The sequence below is a fragment of the Trifolium pratense genome, linkage group LG2, assembly GCF_020283565.1.
Source record: "Trifolium pratense cultivar HEN17-A07 linkage group LG2, ARS_RC_1.1, whole genome shotgun sequence".
Lineage (NCBI taxonomy): Eukaryota > Viridiplantae > Streptophyta > Magnoliopsida > Fabales > Fabaceae > Trifolium > Trifolium pratense.
This window is the reverse complement of record NC_060060.1, coordinates 13,677,822-13,698,491: the sequence shown is the minus strand read 5'-3', so window position 1 is coordinate 13,698,491 and position 20,670 is coordinate 13,677,822. Positions and strand designations below refer to the sequence as shown.

Sequence of the window (20,670 nt, the reverse complement as noted above, 5' to 3'; positions counted from 1 at the left end):
TTATATAGCTGACGTTTAAAATCTTGAATTTCAAGTAGGTGTTTTTTCCTAAAATTTCTCATTTTTATAACGTCCACTATTTAAATAGTGAAAGGGTAAAAATCGAAACTCATAAGACGCACGAGAAACCGGTAGGGTGGCAAAAAAAATCTCTTTGACTTATATAAAAGGTGGGCTGGATATAAAATTTAGAGTCCGAATGAACTTGGGCTAAGTCTAACCTGACCCAAAATTCATCGGCCTATATATGGCCCATGATATTTATTAAAAAATAATTTTTTTTTTTAACGTAGCAAAAAAACTAATTTTGTTAATTATTCATATTCTTGTTCTTGTTATAAAAAAAAAGTTTATTCATATTTTTTTTACTGTTAACCCTCTGATTCTCAGAAAAAAGGGGTTCCGATAATCTAGAGTTTGACCGCGAGGTAAGTAACGTCTAACCAAAAATTGTTTCTACTAAAAATCAAACTCGAATTCTCCCGAACAGTTTATCTTAAGGGTAGCTAATTAACTATTTGAGTCCAATTTAGTTTATTCATATTAATTTTTTTGGTACATAGACAAAATGACAAAGCCATTATAAAGTCATACACACAAGTGAAAGAGTCAAGGTTCGAATCTTAATCATAATGTTCAAACTAACAATTTAGATATTTTTTGCTAGTTGAGCTAGAACTTGTGGAGTATTCGTCATATCTTAATTTAAAGTCTTGTCAGATTGGATTTATATCAATCATGCAATTACTATGATATTTGAAGCTAGAACCTAGTAAATTCGATTTTCCCCATCAAAATCGAGCAGAGCGGACATATATACCGCCAAGTTGGGTTATATTCAGGCCCGGTTTTGGGCCAAGGCAACCAGGCCTCCAGCCCAGGGCCTCAAAAAAGATGGGGCCTTAATTTTTTTTTTTTCAAACCCATCATTTCAAATATATGTTATGTATTTGTTAAGACAAAAAATTTCACAAAAGATGCCTTGGTCTGTTGGTGCGCTCACATGAATAGTATTTAAGACTCCAAGGTCGTGAGTTCAAGTTCCTCTTGGGACAGTTTTGTTTTTATTTTTTTTTATTTAAGACTTCTATAATGAATTTACACAATTATTATTGTTTATTTTATAAATAAAAACATTCTATAACTCTGACAAAAAAAAAACTCTATAACTTATAAATAATTTGACTACTTTATTTATTTTTTTCAAGAAAATTATATTAATAAAGAATTAATTTCTAAATTTAAGTTGTAATTTTTATTAAAAACACTATCAAATTTCTTTTTTAAAAAATTGTATTTTTATTAGTCGTCCATTTTTATTATTTGTCCCGGGGCCTCCAAAATCTCGGATCCGGCCCTGGTTATATTGACATGCCTATGCTTCATCCCTTATTTTATGTTAAATTCAAACTTCTCTAAAATGTTTATCACCATGCAATAATGTTTATTGTATGACCAACACAATATCAACTAGCCAGTTGATGGAGAAAATTTTACAAAGACTTAACATAGAGATATTTTACATTATCAAAACAAAAACAAAACATAGAGATATATTTTTTTGACGAAACATAGAGAGATATTTTGAATTTAGGGAAAGTGTATAATTCAGATTTTGATTGTTTTTTTTTTTTTTCTTTTTTTTGACTGGAAAATATCTCATTCATTGCACACAAAAAGCTCAGAAAGTACAATAGATGAGACAGGATCAGGGACATTCCCAAACCATAAATGAGAACCTAAGTTCATAGCTACACCTACTAGGCTATGCGCAGCCATGTTCTTACATCTTTTAACAGCCAAAACACTAACATTTAACAAGCTAAATAAAATATCTAAGCAATCAGCCACAACAAGATCAATTTCAACAATGTTAATTTTTCCTAAAAAACAGTTAACAACATTCTCGGCATCCATTTCCACCACAACATTTTGAAAATTATGGTCTTTGATCCATTGAAGACACCACCTCAAGCCACGAGCTTCTGCCAACATTGGGGAGCAAGACATTCTTTCTCTTTTGGTTGCTGCAACCTGCACAACACCTTGATGATTCCTACCTATTAAACCCCAACAAGTGCAGTTGTTTTTAAAACATCCAGCATCAATGTTTATCTTAACAAAACCCACCGGAGGCGGTTCCCATTTGTTATCCACATCCGAACTGATAATCGGCTCACTGACAACATTAGTTATCAGATTACATGCTAAGTTAAACTCTTCAGCCATAACAGAAATATTTTGGACAACATTCATACAATTAGGGGACTTTTTGTTAAAGACACTATCATTCCTCATCTTCCAAATAGTCCACAGAGATAGACTAAACAATTGAGTTGTCAAGAAGTTCGAATTAGACAACCAGTGCTCCATCCATTGGAAAAAATTCACATCTGTTGGAACATGCAATCCTAGATTTTGATTGTTATTTTCCCATGTTTTCCTTTAATTGTATGTTTCCAATTTTGCCCCTTCTTTTGCCTATACTATTTCGTATGGAAACAAACCAGCCACCACCACCAACACATGATACAACTTGGTAGTTGAGACTTGAAGGCACATTTTGTTGACCAACAAGTCCTCCTAGTGCTTCGTCATATAAAATATAAACAAAATAATATCTACATATTTCTTTTGACTCAAAAATGATAAAAAATGATATGTACATAAAGAGGATGAATTTCTATGACCAAAGAAAATAACATGCACTAGTGTTAGACTATATGCTGTACCAAAATTCTTAAACCGTGACCTTGCAAAATATTAATTCTATCAATTTTTTTTAACTAAATTAATTTATCATTTGTATACTAAAAAAGCTTGAATTCTTCTTTTTTTTTTTGGCTCTTAAATTTTTTGGGTGAAAGGATAACACCCCAGTTTAATTTTAAGATATAGAAGACCTTATAATTTAAAGAGTCATTATAAAAGTATTTACATTTGTTTTTTGGAATAAAAAAAAGTCGAACCCCAAAACAATTTTTATCTTTTTATCACTAAACTAAATTTTTGGAATTTTTTTGTTTGACAGCACCAAATTCTTAGAGTTAAAGCTTGAAATTCTAGCCTTAAGAATAATTGAGAAATCCCCAATTAAAACTCTAGCTGCTACATACTACATAATATATAATATTCTTAGCAAATGAGCCATCCTTACAAAAATTCTAATAAAATTATTATTCATATCCTATATCCACTACTAGCTAGTATTTTTATTTTATTTTAAAAAAAATCATATACTACTACTACTACTAAGTCTTCTTATAATAATGATTACTATTGTTGTCACAATTAATTAGCACAGATTGGCTGCCATATGATATAATAACGTTCAAACTCAATGTTCTGAATAATTTAATATATAAATTAACAGTTAACTGCCAACTAAGCTTGATTAATTAATAATGAAAAATGTCTCCACCAACCTAGGTTGCAATTTTCATTAGTCCCCGGTCACATAAAGTCACCTATACGTCTCTTCACAGTACGGTGTCCACACGATGTTTGCATTGCAATATGATGCATACTTATCGGGTTGACCATATATTTTGAAAGCCATCATTTCATTATTAAATTAATTTTCATTAAAATCTAAATATTAGCTTTTATTTTTCGATTTTAAAGAACCTGGCCGCACAATGCACACATTTGTTTTAGTGCATAGACGAAATGACAAGTCACCACTATAGACTCATAAATATAAAGAAAATATTAGAGTTTGAATCTCAGTCCTAACATCCGATTTAACAATTTCATCATTTCTAGCAATTGAATTAAGATTTGTTAGAAAATAATTCAAACTTTAAGATAAATTTTATAAGAAGCAAGCAAGCAAGCTCATTCACTAGCGAGGGCGTCAAAATTTTAATATGAGTTTATTACCGTAAAAAAAGAAAAATTAAGATTTATGAACATATTGCGGTTGTAGCATTTTTTTGTTGGTCAAATAATCTAATAGTTAAAATATACTGCTGATGTTGGCCCGTTGCAGCATATTTACTATTTGAGTTGTATTTATTGTGTATCATGCATAAATATTTGTTTTATCAATATTGACGTCCATGGTGGCTTTAAAAATAAATTATATTCAACAATTATTTTTTTGGACACATTATACTCAACAATTTGTCAATAAAGTAATGTAGAAATTCCATGATTCCCTCCTTTTAAAATTGATTAATTCACACCTATCTATATATATATACACAAACCAAGTACATGAAAGAAAGTGCAACCTCAACACAAAGGAAAGAAAAAACACAAGGTGCAAAACTAGACAAAAACATGGGTGAAGCTAAGGAAATTTGGTCAGCACCAATAACACCTAGAACAGGAAATTCATTACTAGGAACACCTATGGTAGCATCACCACCAGTTTCATGTCCACCTTCACAACTTCATTCACCATCTTTAACAAGATCACCACTTCTTCAATCTGAAAATGGAGATGTAATACATCCTAAGAGTAAGACACCAAAGACTCCTAGAACACCAAGAATGTCTTTGACACCAAGGTTTATTACACCTTTGGGAAGTCCTATGAGAAAAGCTTTGAGATTAACTAAACTTGATCCTCAAGATGCTTGGTTACCAATTACTGAGTCTAGAAATGGTAACAAATATTATGCTGCTTTTCATACTCTTTGTTCTGGGATTGGTATTCAAGCTCTTGTTCTTCCTGTTGCTTTCACTATTCTTGGTTGGTAAGTTTCATATTTTCATTCCACCATTATATCCTTTTTTCTTCAATTTTTTTTATAATTTTATTAATGGATAAATATTAATTGTTAGTTGTTATATTTTTTATTTTATTAATTTTAAAAAATTTTAATTTCACTATTCAAGATTCATTGTTCTTTGCAAGATTCTTAATTAGTTTTTCTCTTTTGTTTTTGAAAGGACATAAGGTTAATTACATGCATGTGATGGTTTTTGTTTAGTGAATTAAAATATGGAAAATGCTAAACAGTGCCCCCGGGGCACTGGTTAAGCATGTTAAAATAGAAATTTTGTCTCGAAATGCGTGCATTCAATGCCTCAAAAGTACAAAAAGTTGTCTTTTTAATATAAATTTTATTTTTTATTTCCTTTTTAGGTATGCTTAACAAGTGCCCCGGGGACACTGTTTAGCATGACCCTTAAAATATAATAGGGTAAATGGGAGACTAGTGGAGGCTTTACCTTTTGGTTGCTAGTGGAGAATATAAAAGATTTTCCTAGGATGTGGATTTTCATTGGCATAGATAAGACGCAGGTTCACGCTACTTTATCTCAGCCATTAATTTTAAATCGAACGATTCAAATTGTAAATTAATACGTCATGTAGTTACCATAGGAAATCCACTTTACATTTTCTATAGATATTTTGATATACTACAAGTGAATTTTCTATTAGATATTTGTTACATGTGAATTCTATTATGCACAAGTGATACAAATTTTGTATTATGTATAAATTAATTTTCACAGATCAACAAATTTTACCATTAATTAGATGAAATGAGATGAGATTATTTATTAACAACATGCTGCTATTGGTTGCAGGACATGGGGAATAATAAGCTTGACAATTGCTTTCATATGGCAACTTTACACCTTATGGTTGCTCGTCCATCTCCATGAATCCGTTGAGAACGGTGTTCGCTACAGTCGATACCTTCAACTCTGCTTCGCCTCTTTTGGTATGTATCATTTCTTTTTCTTCATTCCAGTATCAACTGAAATATTATAGAAACTTTTGCATAATCTAAACAAGTTCATTCCTAAACCTGAATTTTTATGTTAAACTATGAGAGAATGTAAGTTTTATGCATAAAACAGAACAATACTGTAAATGATTTTGGAAATTTCCCATATTCATGTGGTTGGAACATCCCTGGCCGTATCGGTCTAAAAAAATGTATATTTCAAATCATATTTTAAATAATTTTTCTGGACCGATACGGCCAAGGTGGGAAAGTTTGACCACATGAAACATACGGCGAGTGCTTCATTAAACTCTTCTGCTGATTAATGAAGCACGGACACGGAAACTGACAAGTCGACATCCTTGGCTTGGCAGAAGAGTTCACTTGGTCAAAATAAATAATATGTAGTAAACCCTTTGATGCTTTTAAATTGATATTGAAGTGTTGGAATGATATGTTGCAGGTGAGAGACTAGGAAAACTACTAGCATTGTTTCCAATAATGTACCTATCAGCAGGAACATGTACTACATTGATTATCATAGGAGGATCAACAGCTAGAACATTCTATCAAGTTGTATGTGGACACTCATGCACTGCAAAACCTATGACTACTGTGGAATGGTACTTGGTTTTTACATGTGCAGCTGTGGTTTTATCTCAGTTACCAAACTTGAATTCTATAGCTGGAATTTCTCTCATTGGAGCTGTCACTGCTGTTGGATATTGTACCTCCATTTGGATTGCCTCTGTTGCACAGGGTGCCCTACCAGGAGTGAACTATAATCCTGTGAAAACTGGAAATAGTGTTGAAAATGCTTTTAGTGTTCTTAATGCACTTGGTATCATTGCTTTTGCCTTTAGGGGTCATAATCTCATCCTTGAAATTCAGGTGTGTGGCATAATTTTTTACTATTTCTCTTTACCTAACTAAATTTTCTGAATTAAATTAGTAATTAAATGGTCCCATGAGCTTAGCTCAGTTGATAGAGACATTATATTATATATCCATGGGCTGTGATTCAAACTCCAGACACTCCATTTATTCACCTCAAGGGTGGAATTTCTAGCCACTAGTTCGCTTGACAAAAAAATTAGTAATTAAAACATTATTTTTTTTGTTGATTCACTTATTTGGTAGTACTTGTCATTAGGGGTCGTTGTTTCATTAGTTAAGAATGTCAATTTGAAGTTTTTTGCTATTTCCTCTTTTGACTTTGAAGTAATGAGATAGGTACATTGTATTTTTTGAATGTTAACAAGAAATGCTGCATTCAAAGTTGTTTTGAAACTTCAATTGATGTGCTGGGTCAAGCACACAATATTGAAGTTATAGTGGAAGACTTTCTCATATTTAATTGATTAGTCCACAATGATGTTCAGAATAGGAAAAATAGTTAAGATAGGTATTGAATTATTGAGTATAGTCAACTTCATTCAATAAATAGATTTAGATTGATTTGTGACTTTATGTTTACTAATCCAACTCACATAATTTTTTTGTTAGCAAAAAAAGTTACTACTAATATTAATTATTTCTTGTTGAATGATCAACTTATTCTTCAATTATTTTGTTAATCTTATGATTTTGTAATTTCTTGCAGGCTACTATGCCTTCAAGTGAGAAGCATCCATCACATGTGCCCATGTGGAAAGGAGTGAAGGCTTCATACACACTCATTGCTGCCTGCATATTTCCCTTAGCTATTGGTGGTTATTGGGCTTATGGCCAATTGGTATAATATCTAATTATTTAGAACTAAAGAGAGAAAGATTAACAAACTAATTAATGATTATGACTTGTCTTATGGTATACTTGTGTATAATTTTACGCCGTCAATTAATCACGAATCATTGATTTAAAATGTACAGATTCCTGCAAATGGAGGAATGCTCACGGCCCTATACGCATTCCATTCTCAAGACGTATCACGATTTGTGCTTGGGTTAACTAGTTTTTTCGTAGTTGTGAACGGTTTGTGTTCGTTTCAAATATATGGTATGCCGGTTTTCGATGACATGGAATCGGTATACACAACAAGAATGAAGAAACCGTGTCCATGGTGGCTCCGATCATTTTTCCGTGTCTTGTTTGGGTTTATCTGCTTCTTAATAGGAGTTGCAATTCCATTTTTGTCGAGTTTGGCTGGTTTGATCGGAGGAGTAGCATTGCCGGTGACATTAGCATATCCATGTTTTATGTGGCTCAAAGTAAAAAAGCCAAAGAAATATAGTTTGATGTGGTATCTCAATTGGTTCTTGGGAACATTTGGGATTTGTTTAAGTGTCATATTAATCACAGCTAGTATATATGTTATTGTTGATACCGGTGTTAATGTGAGTTTTTTCGACCCTAAGTAGTCTCAACCAAAGAGGAAAGAAAGAGAATTACTAGGAAACTGAACATTAGGAAGATTGTAATTGAAGTTGTCTTTTTTAAAATGTCTTAGAAATTCAAAATTATATACCTCAGTTTGTAGTTGTAACTTGCACACCAAGCAAACTCAAAAAAATAATGTATATCTAGCATAATTGCATAATTGAAGCAGATATACTAGATTTTTTTATTTACTGATGATGTGTATGTTGTTAAATTTTACCTATACCGTATATATAGAATAGAAAAAAATACTAGTAGTGGACTGTATTAATGTGAGACCATGACTATTTGTGTAATTTATCATTTATTATTATCAATCTTTTGATCATATATATTTTGAAATGTCTGTCTTTTAGGAACCAATACAATTGATATGTCATCTCCCTAAATTTTTATGATAACAAATATTGTATATTTTCTGTCAAAAAAATTCAAAGATTATATATTTAAACCAACAAGTGGATAAGTCTAAGAAATTTGGGTAATTTGGTTTTATGTGCATAAACTAAAATTATATTGGAAACAATTAGGCTCAAACACATTTATATTATCCAAGTGTGATCACATTTCATTTTACTATCTTTCTTTCATTAAAAAGAACAAGTTGTGGAAAGTGGCATATTAGTGTCTCTTTTATCTCATGAACAGGGTTTTGATATTAGTAAGAGGTAATCTTCAATATAGAACTCCTAAGAACAAAGCTCTAAATGTTGGGACAAAAATGATTTCTTGAGGGTGAAGTAATGAATATGAATTGAATATGAAAAATGAGAGAGAGAGAGAGATTGGTAGGGAAGAATGAAAAATAACTCTAACACAATCAATGAACAAAGCCCTTATATAGCTTTTAGTTCATCAGACGGTTACAAAGGGTTTGCGCCAATCCTGCGCCTAAGTCCTATTAGCTAGCTCGCAGGTATCATGTGCATCAAAGGCATATATTACACTACTCATTATGGAAATGTTGCACTTGGATAAAGAATAGGCCATACCAAAATCATGCATCTCATTCAAGCAATGTTCTTCAGAATATAAATTAATCATACATGCATGCATTGCATAAATATAAATGTCAAGAGAATCATTCCAAAATCATTCACCTGTAATATTATTAGACGAGATTGAGCAGCTCGCCAAAGACAGGCTTTCCTCTCTGAGTATCTCGACAGAGCTAAAATTATTTTGTAAGCATTCTTCATACATAACCATCAAATTAATGGCAAGCTTTTCTTTTAAACTTCTCTGTTTTAATTTTGGCCATGCTTTATGCTTGATAAAATTTTAAATTTTGGCCATGCTTAATTTAAAGATTATGATACCTACCGGCGTATCCCTTTTGAATGCCCTTACTAAAGGATTATATTACAACCACATAATCTTCCATCAGTTGATGATAATTTTTTGGATGTAAGAGCTTCTGAGGTACTTAAGTTATTTATATAGCATTTTACCACTATTAGTATTACCAGGGATGATGGATGGTTAACATTCTCATTCATGTTGTAACAGTTTGATAATTGTAAGGAGAGGAGAGGAAAAAGAAGATATATAAGCAACTAAAGAAATCAAAACACATCAACAATATTGTATTAGAAGAGGTTAATTTATCAAAGTCCTTGATGCTTTTGCCATTAGCGAGGTTAATAAATTTGAGCAGGAACATGTGCATGAGCTGCACCTTCTCTGCTATGCTACTAGCAGCTCAAGTTGGAGCTAAAACCACATCAAAATGGCACCACAAATAATAAGCAACCTTTGCTTCTACTCGAATTTAACCACTTAATATATAGATACAATAGAATTGTATTATCAAAAGATAGTGAGCTGGAGATTGAACTCAGAACCTATAACATACTACCCAAACCCCTCACCACTAGACCAAATCTAGTGGTTTAGCTGTTTATACTCTTTAATTGGTACATTTAAAAAATATATATTGGAAAAGAACTACCTCTAAATAAATTTCATTTATTTCAATTAATTTTCACAGTTGCGTGTAACAATTTTGCGCCCCCGGAGTTCGTATCCTATGATGCGAACTATTTTTTTTCCCGATTTTTGCTATTTACACACTCGTATTAGAGGTCTGGGACGCGTGTAAAACTCGGGGGCGTGAATATTGTTATCTCAAATTGCTCTTCAAAGAATGAATCAATTTTATATCTGATTTTTTTTTTTTTGTTTAAAAGGCCCTCCTCTTCAAAGAAAGTGAAGAGTCTCTAAATTCTTGTGGGCTACGAGAAACAAAGCCTATGTTGCAATACAGGAATAAAAGGTAAGAAAATTGCTCTTTCACATCTCTTTCAGACTCCTTCAACCTTACAAAATTATTCTTAAGGTCATTTTGGAACGTAGGTTATAAAAACACATAATTTCAAATCGTAGGATCCAAAACATAAGTTTCGAATTTAAGCAATTTCGGAACGTATAGTCCGAAAATAATCCCGTTTTGAAAGGTAAGATCCAAAGTAAACTGAAAATAAATTCAGATATATTTTCGAAGAGCCTAATAGCAATGTGGAAGCCTAACGAGCAATTTTTAAAAGGTATAACACTCACTGTACAGTTTGCAAATCAACATTAATCTTTGAATATACATTAAAAAAAAACAAAAAATCAAACTTGAAACATCAACCTTTTAAAAAGTAGGTAAAGAATGGATAACAGATATAATGCTGCAAATAGCCTGAAGTTGAAATTTATTTTGTTAAATTGAAACAAATTGATGCGTTCACACAATCTTTTAAATTTTCTTCAAAAAAATTTCAATGTTATAAATACAAAATTTAAGCCGTTCTCCAATTTTCTATATGCAAAAATCAATGATTGAATCCATGATAAGTCGTTTAAAATTTCAATGTATATCTCTTATAACTTAAATTAATTTATTGTTAGTATTTTCCATCAACTTTTTTGTCAAAAAGTTTAGTGACTAATAATTCACTTTTAAATTGAATAAATAAGATGTGAGAAATTTGAACTCCGACTCTGCATATAAAATACAATATTCCTAATTTTTTTCTTTGACTCTTTATTAAGGGTCCGACTTTGCATAAGCTTATTTTTGAGCTTATGCAAATAAATAATTTTATATGTATTATTATAAGTTTGTCAATGTAGTTTGCATAAACTATTAACAAAATAATTAATCGTTTTTTGTACAGAACAAACTGTTATTTGGCCGGTCACACAAAGTCTCCTAAATAATTTAATGCATCAAATTTATGTTGGCATGGATTGCTACTACGCCTCTATACACCTATCTCGAGACATAATTTTGCAATTGCATGCTTATTGGATCCACCCAAATATCTTTTGAAAACGATTTTTCTCCAACATTTCATTGTTAATTAGTATTTTTATTATTATTTTATTAAAATCATGGCACAGTGTACCCAAAAAAAAATCATGCGACAGAGTAGTTTCTTTGTTGGACATGCGTATTCCGTCCTACTCAAATATAAAATGAATTTGTTTTTCAACTAAACATGTCAAATCTATAAAATAAAAGTAAACAAAAGAAAAGTTTAGAGAGAAAAAGTTTATATCAAGACAATTTTAATTTAAGATAACTAATAATTTTAATTGATTCTATTTTTAACTATAGGTTCCCTATATTTTTAATTGATTCTAATTCTTTCTTCTTATTTTTTTTGGTTACAAATTGATTCTAATTCTATTTTTCTCTAGACTAGATAAAGGGTGTAATTTTCTGGTTTCCTAAAATATCTAAAAATAAAAGAAATTATTGTTTGTCGCCGTCTGTGGGAATCGAACCCACGACCACGTGGTTAAAAGCCACGCGCTCTACCAGCTGAGCTAAGACGGCTACATATTATTAAATGAAATGCATTTATTTATCTTATATCTAAGTCAGAAAGATATAATGAAATATATAAGAGTGTTTTTTTTTTCTTAGACGAAATGATAAATACCACTGAAATTTATACAAACAACAATAAAGTTTTGAATTCGAATTAAAATAAAAGTGTTGAATCTAACAATATTGACATTCTCAGAATCGCATTTGAGCCAAGACTTTGGACAAATATATAAGATATATAAGTGACAATCATTTTGTCTAAGGGTGTGTTTGATATGTTTTTATAAGGACATGGAAAATAACAAACATATTGTTGGGGAGTTCGGGGGAAGTCCGTAAGAAACATCGGTTCAAATGCTGCAAAATAACAATAGAGAGACGTCATATCTCCATCCAAAAACTTTAATGCATTAGATTAATGAATGACATCTCTTATAAATCTAACATTCTTCTCATTTATAGTCGATGTAGGACTGAACCACTCACCCTCCCCACCAAGCCGAACCAAGGCTCTGATACCGTACTTGTTGGGAGAGTTCGGTGGAACTCGGGAGAAAAATCAATTTGAATGCTCCAAAACCACGAGAGAAAAACGTCACATCCTCATTCAAAATTTTAAGACTTTAGATTAATAGATCACCTTTCTTATAAATTTAACATTTTTCATTTTTTTTCTCATTTATAATCGATGTAGAATCTAACTAATTATACTTAAAACACAATACATATCACAAATATTAATTTTAGAACACAGATTTTGGTCGCAACTCGCAACACAACTCGTGTATATTGTTTGATGAACAAATGCCAACTTTAAAAAATAATGACATTTATGCGAATACCCTTTTCAATATATATTACTCTCTCCGATCCTAATTATAAGACAACTTTTATTTTTTTAGATTTATTAGAAAACTAATGTATTTGGACTATATTATATCGTAGTCAGTGGCGATTATGCCGTCTGGCAAGCCCGGCACATGCCTGGGCTGCCTCTTTTTTTTTTTTTTTTTTTTTTTTGTAATAATAAGAAACAAGAAAAAATAAAAATAAAAGAAAGAAACGCATTTCGTAAAGGTACCGTACGAAACATATTTAGTCTCTAATGTTTATTTTAGGTTTCAATTTGGTCCCTTATTTTTTAAAAGTTTCAAGTTGGTTCCTTATGTTATTGATCTCAACATAAGTTGGTCGTTTTCGTTAAATTTTGAGTTAATTTTTTCTAACTTTTTGTTAAATTTTGAGTTAATTTTTCTAAAACATTCACATAGTACTCTCCTAAGTGGTCTACGTACACAAATTCATTAGAAAAGTCGACGATTTAAACTAAAATTTGAGGAAAATGACCAACTTAAAAGTTTTAAAAAATAAGGGATCAAATTGAAACCTAAAATAAACATAACAGATCAAATATGCAATTAATTCTAATTTTTAACAACCTAAAACCTTCTCAATCTATAATCTTTGTTTGATGACTTGATGGTGTTTTGAATTTTAAAATTTGTTAAGTTGTTTTGATTGTATAAATAAGTAGTTTAATATAATTATATACGTCGAGTGAATTCAGTTTTCATTATAGTCTCTTATTTAGTTGAGCCTTAATTATATTGAAAACATGACTATACTCTTGCATGTTATTTCTTGTTTAAAAATTTCTTCCAAAATTAAATATTGAAAAACAGAGTTTAAATATTTCTATATTCGAAATTTGGGTTGATAAAATTCCCTCCAAAAATTTGCCCAGGCTCCCTAACAATCCTGGAGTCGCCACTGATCGTAGTTTATATACATTAGCATTCAAATTAATCTAAAAAGCAAAATTCTCTTATGATTATAGAACTAAAGAGAGTATATAATAGTACAAATTATATTATATTATATTTTATAGATAAAACACATTAAATAATATAATATACACACAAGTTGTATGATATATAATTTTATATTGTAGAGAGGATTTTATTGGAGAGAGAATGTTTATTGAATATAAAAAAATAGTATTTGTCTTTTTATATAGTCTATAGTTGCAACAAAAGATTTCTATGATTTGTTGAAGGATAAAAGTTGAAGTTTTTATGTTATTTCTTGCCAAAATATTGAACTAATAAAATAGTTAACCTTCAACAAAATATTAATTTATACCTCTCTGCAAATAAAATATAGGTGAAAAAATTAAAACAGTCAAAATAAACTAAAAAAATTAGACAAACATTTGAAGTTTTGCCTTACTCAAAAAACATTTTGACTTTTTTGCATCTCTTATATTTATTTTTTTAAACAAGACAAAATTTGTTACAGGAGTAAACCACAAAATAGCCCATGAATTTGTAAGATCTACACTCTCAAATAAACTCTAGTTTTCAATCGAATTTCACCAAAATAAATATTTTTGAGATATTTTAGAAACAAATATAATAATAAAAATATAAATTGTTGAGATTTGTCAAAAGAGAGTATAAGTAGGAGGTATGTCTAGTAAAAATTGTATTAGACTCAACTTAAATTATAAAATTTAATCAAAATTTATCTAACATTAGTTAAATCTCCCATATTCGTCCATTTGGGTTATACATTAAATATAATCATAAGTATGATAGCCGTGTAAAATATAATCTAAAAATAATTTTGTAAGTGAGAGTCTGAGAGACATTTCTCGCTTTATAAATCAATTTTGTAAGATTTAATTATTCCAAATTTTAAGATAATTTGTTTAGATTGATAATATCTATTTTTTTTGTCAAATAGTCTAGTAACTAGAAATTTCACTATCAAGTAAATAAATGAGATATCCAGAGTCAAACTCCAAACCCTGCGTATCAATAGTTTTATATCTCTGTCAATGAACTAATCTTACTGCATATTTAAAAATATTTTACTCATGTCCATAACAACTAATTTCTTTATTATTATATACTATAGTAGTATTATTTAATTCTTGCACACCCATCTATCTATTATATATACATCCAAAGTGTAACACACATAGACAGTAGGTGGAAAAACAAGAAAACAGAGTGAACATGGCTGAAGCTAAGGAAATCAAATCACCAACAGCAGTGTCATGTCCACCCTCTCAACTTCAATACTCACCATCTCTCACAAGATCACCACTTCTTCATTCAGATGAACCAAATCCAAAGAACAAAACAGCTCCTAGAACACCAAGAATGTCTTTTACTCCACCAAGGTTTAATATTACCCCTTTAGGTACCCCTGTTAGGAATGCTTTGAGGTTAACCAAACTTGATCCTCAAGATGCTTGGTTACCAATTACTGAGTCTAGAAATGGTAACAAATATTATGCTGCTTTTCATACTCTTTGTTCTGGGATTGGTATTCAAGCTCTTGTTCTTCCTGTTGCTTTCACTCTTCTTGGTTGGTATGTTCTAAATTCATAATCATATGTTTCATTTATTCAAGTGTGTGAATCTTTTACATATGAAATTGACTTATATTTTTAAAAAATATTACAACTTTGCATAGCATTATTCTTAACATTGCAATATTAACATTTAATAATATACAACTATTTATTAAACCGGTAAAAAATTGTGTTACATGTTATCAAAAAAAAAAAATAGTGTTATTTATGCATAAATTCTAGATCAACAGCAGAAATATTGAAATTGTTAGGTATAACATTATGATTGAGGTTCGAATTTCGGTCTTTCCACTTTGTGGGTATGAATTTTCAATGACTTATCATTTCGTATATCTATAAAAAACATATTATGTACTACTTTATTCAACTTGAATATTTTTACATTGTTATTATATTATAGGCAAAAAAAATGTCATTGAGTAATTTTTATATTTGGTTTTTTATTTAAAATACTAATATTAATTTTGATTAATTTTATAAAATAAATTTTGATTAAGTTTGAATGAGGAGACTGATTTATGTTTGACTTAACAAAGAAAATAGTACTACACTTTATCACTTTTAGTCAAACTTATATTTAACTAGTCAAATTTGCTTTTAGTAGTCAAACTTACTTTTAAAAGTGACATTAATTTTATTAATTTATAATAACTTTTATCATAAAAAATGTCTTATTTACCATTAAAAATTGCACACATGCAATTTAAATATTATAAACAGCTGATTTTTAAATTTATTAAATAACTAATATATTTAATTTATATTATATACCAGATACATTGATTATTTAATAAATCTAAAAGATGAATTATTTCTTATATAAAAAGGCTGGATGTAATATATACATTGATTATTTAATGAATCTAAAATATGAAATATTACATTTTAAACATTAATTTTGTCCAAAGATACCACCCTTTGTTCTAAAACAGTTTATTATTATTTCAAAGGCTTTGGTTACATATACTACATGATCTTAATGTTAATTTGAAGAGAATATGTGTGATTGGTTACAGGACATGGGGAATAATAAGTTTGACAATAGCATTCATATGGCAGCTTTACACCTTATGGTTGCTCGTTCATCTTCACGAATCCAAAGAGGAAGGTGTCACTGTTCGTTATAATCGATACCTTCAACTATGCTTTGCTACTTTTGGTATGATATCATCCCTCCACGTGTCCATTCATTTCTTTTATTATATATTTTTTTATTTTGGTTTTAAAGAGGTTGTTGCAACAAATACTAAACAAAAATAAACAAAGTTTTAGCTAAAAATGTACTTTGTGTAAAAAACAAATTAGATGTCATTTTCATGTAATAACTATTGATTGATCTATATACATCGATCATGACTGGTTTGTAATGTGAATTACTATAATAAAAAGACAGGCATGTAACATGACAATATTGGTAAACACATCCTTTTGAAAAGGGAGATGTTTTAGTATAGTTCATTAAATTTTGAGTTAGTTGTGCAAAATAATAAGAGTAATGAGTGCTATTAAATAATTGTTTGGGTTTGTAGCTCGTAGGTCGTAGTTCAATTGAAAATGATGATATTGTTAGATAGAATGTGTTTATCTGTGTGTGGGTTTCAGTTATATTTGTTTCTTTTTCGCTTACAAGAAAATAAATAAATTGTTCTGCAATAATTTGTAAATAATAATAATATAAATATTAATTTTGTACCAAAAAAAAAATTGAACAACCACCAAAAAAAATATTAATTGAAAAGAACCCGAGTTATTTTTACCCTCTATTTAAGTGATTGGCTTCAAGTAGTTAATAAATGTCATCTAAAGTCGAACCACTTAAATAGTAACCGAGTTCCATTCATAAGTTAAATATTAGTCGAGATTTTACTTATGTCTCAACCAAACTTAAATTTAGTCAAATTTGATATCTGAATGCTGTGTTGCAGGTGAGAAATTGGGAAAATTACTAGCAATATTTCCAATATTGTACTTATCAGCAGGAACATGTACTACATTGATCATAATAGGAGGATCAACGGCTAGAACATTCTATGAGATTGTATGTGGAGAATCATGCACTTCCAAACCGATGACTACTGTGGAATGGTACTTGGTTTTTACTTGTGTAGCTGTGGTTTTATCTCAGTTACCAAACTTGAATTCTATAGCTGGAATTTCTCTCATTGGAGCAGTCACTGCTGTTGGGTATTGTACCTCCATTTGGATGGCTTCTGTGGCACAGGGTACCCTACAAGGTGTGAATTATAATCCTGTGAGGGGTGGAAACAGTGTTGGAAAAACTCTTGATGTGTTTAATGCATTTGGTATCATTGCCTTTGCATTTAGGGGTCATAATCTCATCCTTGAAATACAGGTATGTGATGCTAAGATTAGCTCTCTCTTAGCTATGAATCAGTGTTCGACACCAACACGACACCAGCATTTATGATAACATTGAATTATGTGATTTTCACAAATTATTATTTGATGTGTCAGTATCTATGACGTATATGATGTTCGTGCTTCATAGCCTCTTAATTAGTACCTAATTAATTTTGTTGAACTTGGTGGCAAATGGAATATTTATGATCATGAACAGATCAAGTTTTGGTATATTTATCTATAGGGTACTTGTCATTGGTTAGATTTTCATGTGCTAAAATTCCAATTTGAAGTTTCTTTGCTTTTTTTATCTTTTGACTTTGTAGTAATGAGATGAGATAGGTACATTGTTTTGTTGACAATTGATGAAGTATATTTCTTTCAAAAATGAAAGTTGTTTATGGGGTTTGATGAAGAAGTATACATCATTGAATTTTGTTGATGACTATTCCTTTTAGATTAACAAGTCCATATCAGGTTGGTGAGATGAAAGAATACAAAGGTCTAAATTTTTTTCTATTATAATTTAAGACGGTGAGAATAAAATTTAGAATGATTAATCTTATAATCGGCCCAAAAATGAAGTTTGTAGAGATATGTAAGGATCTTATGAGTAAATTAAAGACATTATTAATTACAATGCATTACTAAAATAAGCTATTTCTTGTAAATTAATTAAATGATAATGTATTCTTCAAGTATATATCTTTTGATTCTCAACAAAGATCTTTGATGCAGGCTACTATGCCTTCAAGTGAGAAGCATCCATCACACGTTCCCATGTGGAAAGGAGTCAAGATTGCTTACACACTAATTGCCGCTTGCTTATTTCCTGTAGCCATTGGTGGCTATTGGGCTTATGGCCAACTGGTAATTGCATCTTACTTACTTATTATAATAACCAAAAATAATAATTTGTCTCATTTAAACTGAGTATAGATTATTAACATTTTGTTAGATTGGAGTGTGAGAATATTTTAGCATATTCTAATATGGATGCATTCACCCGCATTTGAATATCTTGCAGTTGTGTGTGAATTTTAATGATGTTTATCGCTTTATCTATAATAATTAAACACAAATATAATTTGTTAACAAGCTTTTTTTTTCCCACCACCCATGACTTTTAAAACCCACCTCTATTGTACCAAAAAAAAAAAAAAAACCCACCTCTATCCATGTGTCAAAAAAAAAAAAAAAACCCACCTCCATCCGAATTTATCCATATTGACGAGAAAAATATATGTGTCTTGCCCGAATTGGTAAATTCGGAGGAGTGTCAAATGTGACATGTGGCATTTAAGACACCGTTGAAAATTAAAAGTAGCTCTCAATTTATTATGTATGTGCATATAATGTCGGTATAGACGTATATATAGTAGTTTTATTTGTTAGTAGATTATACTACTATTTCTTATTTTGATTGTTTATTTTACGGAAGTCGGATCATAACTTAAATTAGGGTAAAATGAACCAATTAATGGTTTAGGACTTGTTTTATGATAGTACATTTAATTAATCTATGACTCAATGTACAGATTCCAGCAAATGGAGGAATGCTCACAGCTCTATACCAATTCCATTCTCATGACATATCAAGATTTGTGCTTGCATTAACCAGCTTTTTTGTAGTAGTGAATTGCTTATGTTCATTCCAAATCTATGGCATGCCAATATTCGATGACATGGAATCAAAATACACCAAAAAAATGAATAAGCCGTGTCCATGGTGGCTCCGTTCAAGTATTCGAATCTTCTCCGGATTCTTATCCTTCTTCATAGGAGTTGCAACACCATTTTTGGCAAGCTTGGCTGGTTTAATTGGAGGAGTAGCATTGCCAGTGACATTAGCATACCCATGTTTTATGTGGCTCAAAATAAAGAAACCAAAAAAGCATAGTGTTATGTGGTGTCTCAATTGGTTCTTAGGAACATTTGGGATTGGTCTTAGTGGCATGTTAATTGCGGCTAGTATATATGTTATTGTTGAAACGGGTGTCAAAGTGAGTTTTTTTAACCCTAAGTAGTATTAGTATATGATCACTCAAAGAGGAAAGAACTACAAGGGAAATTATATGTGGAGGAATTAAAGATGATTGATCATGTTGTCTTTTTTTACTTCTCATTTCAAAATTGTATACCCCCATTATAAAGTTATATTGATGATGTTAAAATAATCATGATATTGATGATATATTTAAGGTATTATCATCATTAGAAAAAATTATAGTGTAGTGTCTGAGGTATATTGAGAGGGTTAAAATGAAGCTTACTTTTTCTACACGGGTTGATTATAATTATTTTGTGGAAGTTAGTAGATTTTTTTTCCTTCCAACAATGTCATGTTGATTTTCTTTGGTGTTGAAAATTTATAATGTTGGTCATAATCAAGTGATGTTTCATAAATTTTGATTCACATTCTTGTTTTCAAATTGTTTTCTTTTGCTCCTTGTTTTTCCTTTTACTTTCAGTGCTGCATGATTTGACAAGTTGAAATTTAGATATTAAGTATGGCTTAAACAATATATAGGATTTAATTGATTTTTCATTAGAGTTAAAAAAAATATATTGCATTCAATTAAAAATGTTTTACTTTAATAGTAATTCCTTAAGTCACAATTAAAATTACTTATGATAGGGACGGTGCAAAACAATTTACAGTGACATGTCAGTGCATCAAAAGTTTACTCTAAAGTCTAAATAAACAATAGTATATGATCTTACATTCATTTTGATGTTTGAAAAATGCAGCTTCAAATCATTTTCAATTCGATGACTTATTGACACCATTATGGCAGGCCATATGAAGAAGAAATTACTCAAATAACTACTAATAATGCATGTAGTATTTATTTGGTTGACAACGAGCACATACCATGAACTTTTTGCATGCATGGATCTGTACACCTAGGTACACAAGACCTATTACTTTCTTGGACGGTTGAGAAACAGGTGACACTTTTTAATATTTTTATATGTATATATCGATGTCTCATTGTAAGACAAATAAATTTTGAACTTCAATTTAAAGTCCTTTG

At 30.2% G+C, this 20,670-nt stretch overlaps 2 protein-coding genes and 1 non-coding gene across 3 annotated transcripts; 2 read left to right on the top strand and 1 right to left on the bottom strand.

The window, feature by feature from the left end:
- Positions 1-4,109: 4,109 nt before the first annotated feature.
- LOC123905626 (lysine histidine transporter-like 8) lies at positions 4,110-8,261 on the top strand. The gene is made up of 5 exons (XM_045955305.1): positions 4,110-4,703; positions 5,545-5,681; positions 6,151-6,578; positions 7,291-7,422; positions 7,559-8,261. Exons 1-5 carry the CDS (start codon positions 4,219-4,221, stop codon positions 8,045-8,047), a joined length of 1,671 nt encoding a protein of 556 aa, XP_045811261.1. The 5' UTR covers positions 4,110-4,218; the 3' UTR covers positions 8,048-8,261.
- Positions 8,262-11,822: 3,561 nt separating this feature from the next.
- Positions 11,823-11,895, bottom strand: TRNAK-UUU. Its single transcript has one exon. It is a non-coding gene; the product is annotated as a tRNA-Lys (tRNA).
- Positions 11,896-14,874: 2,979 nt separating this feature from the next.
- Positions 14,875-20,064, top strand: LOC123905624 (lysine histidine transporter-like 8). Its single transcript, XM_045955304.1, has 5 exons — positions 14,875-15,268; positions 16,288-16,430; positions 17,197-17,624; positions 18,371-18,502; positions 19,171-20,064. Exons 1-5 carry the CDS (start codon positions 14,910-14,912, stop codon positions 19,657-19,659), a joined length of 1,551 nt encoding a protein of 516 aa, XP_045811260.1. The 5' UTR covers positions 14,875-14,909; the 3' UTR covers positions 19,660-20,064.
- The last annotated feature ends 606 nt before the right edge of the window (positions 20,065-20,670 follow it).

Bases quoted from the DNA above. Each gene is read 5' to 3' on its own strand.
- LOC123905626 (XM_045955305.1), top strand. From the start codon at position 4,219: ATGAAAGAAAGTGCAACCTCAACACAAAGGAAAGAAAAAACACAAGGT. The intron at 5,682-6,150 runs GTATGTATCATT...GATATGTTGCAG, and splicing joins ACTCTGCTTCGCCTCTTTTG to GTGAGAGACTAGGAAAACTA. The intron at 7,423-7,558 runs GTATAATATCTA...TAAAATGTACAG, and splicing joins ATTGGGCTTATGGCCAATTG to ATTCCTGCAAATGGAGGAAT.
- LOC123905624 (XM_045955304.1), top strand. From the start codon at position 14,910: ATGGCTGAAGCTAAGGAAATCAAATCACCAACAGCAGTGTCATGTCCA. The intron at 16,431-17,196 runs GTATGATATCAT...GCTGTGTTGCAG, and splicing joins ACTATGCTTTGCTACTTTTG to GTGAGAAATTGGGAAAATTA. The intron at 17,625-18,370 runs GTATGTGATGCT...TCTTTGATGCAG, and splicing joins ATCTCATCCTTGAAATACAG to GCTACTATGCCTTCAAGTGA.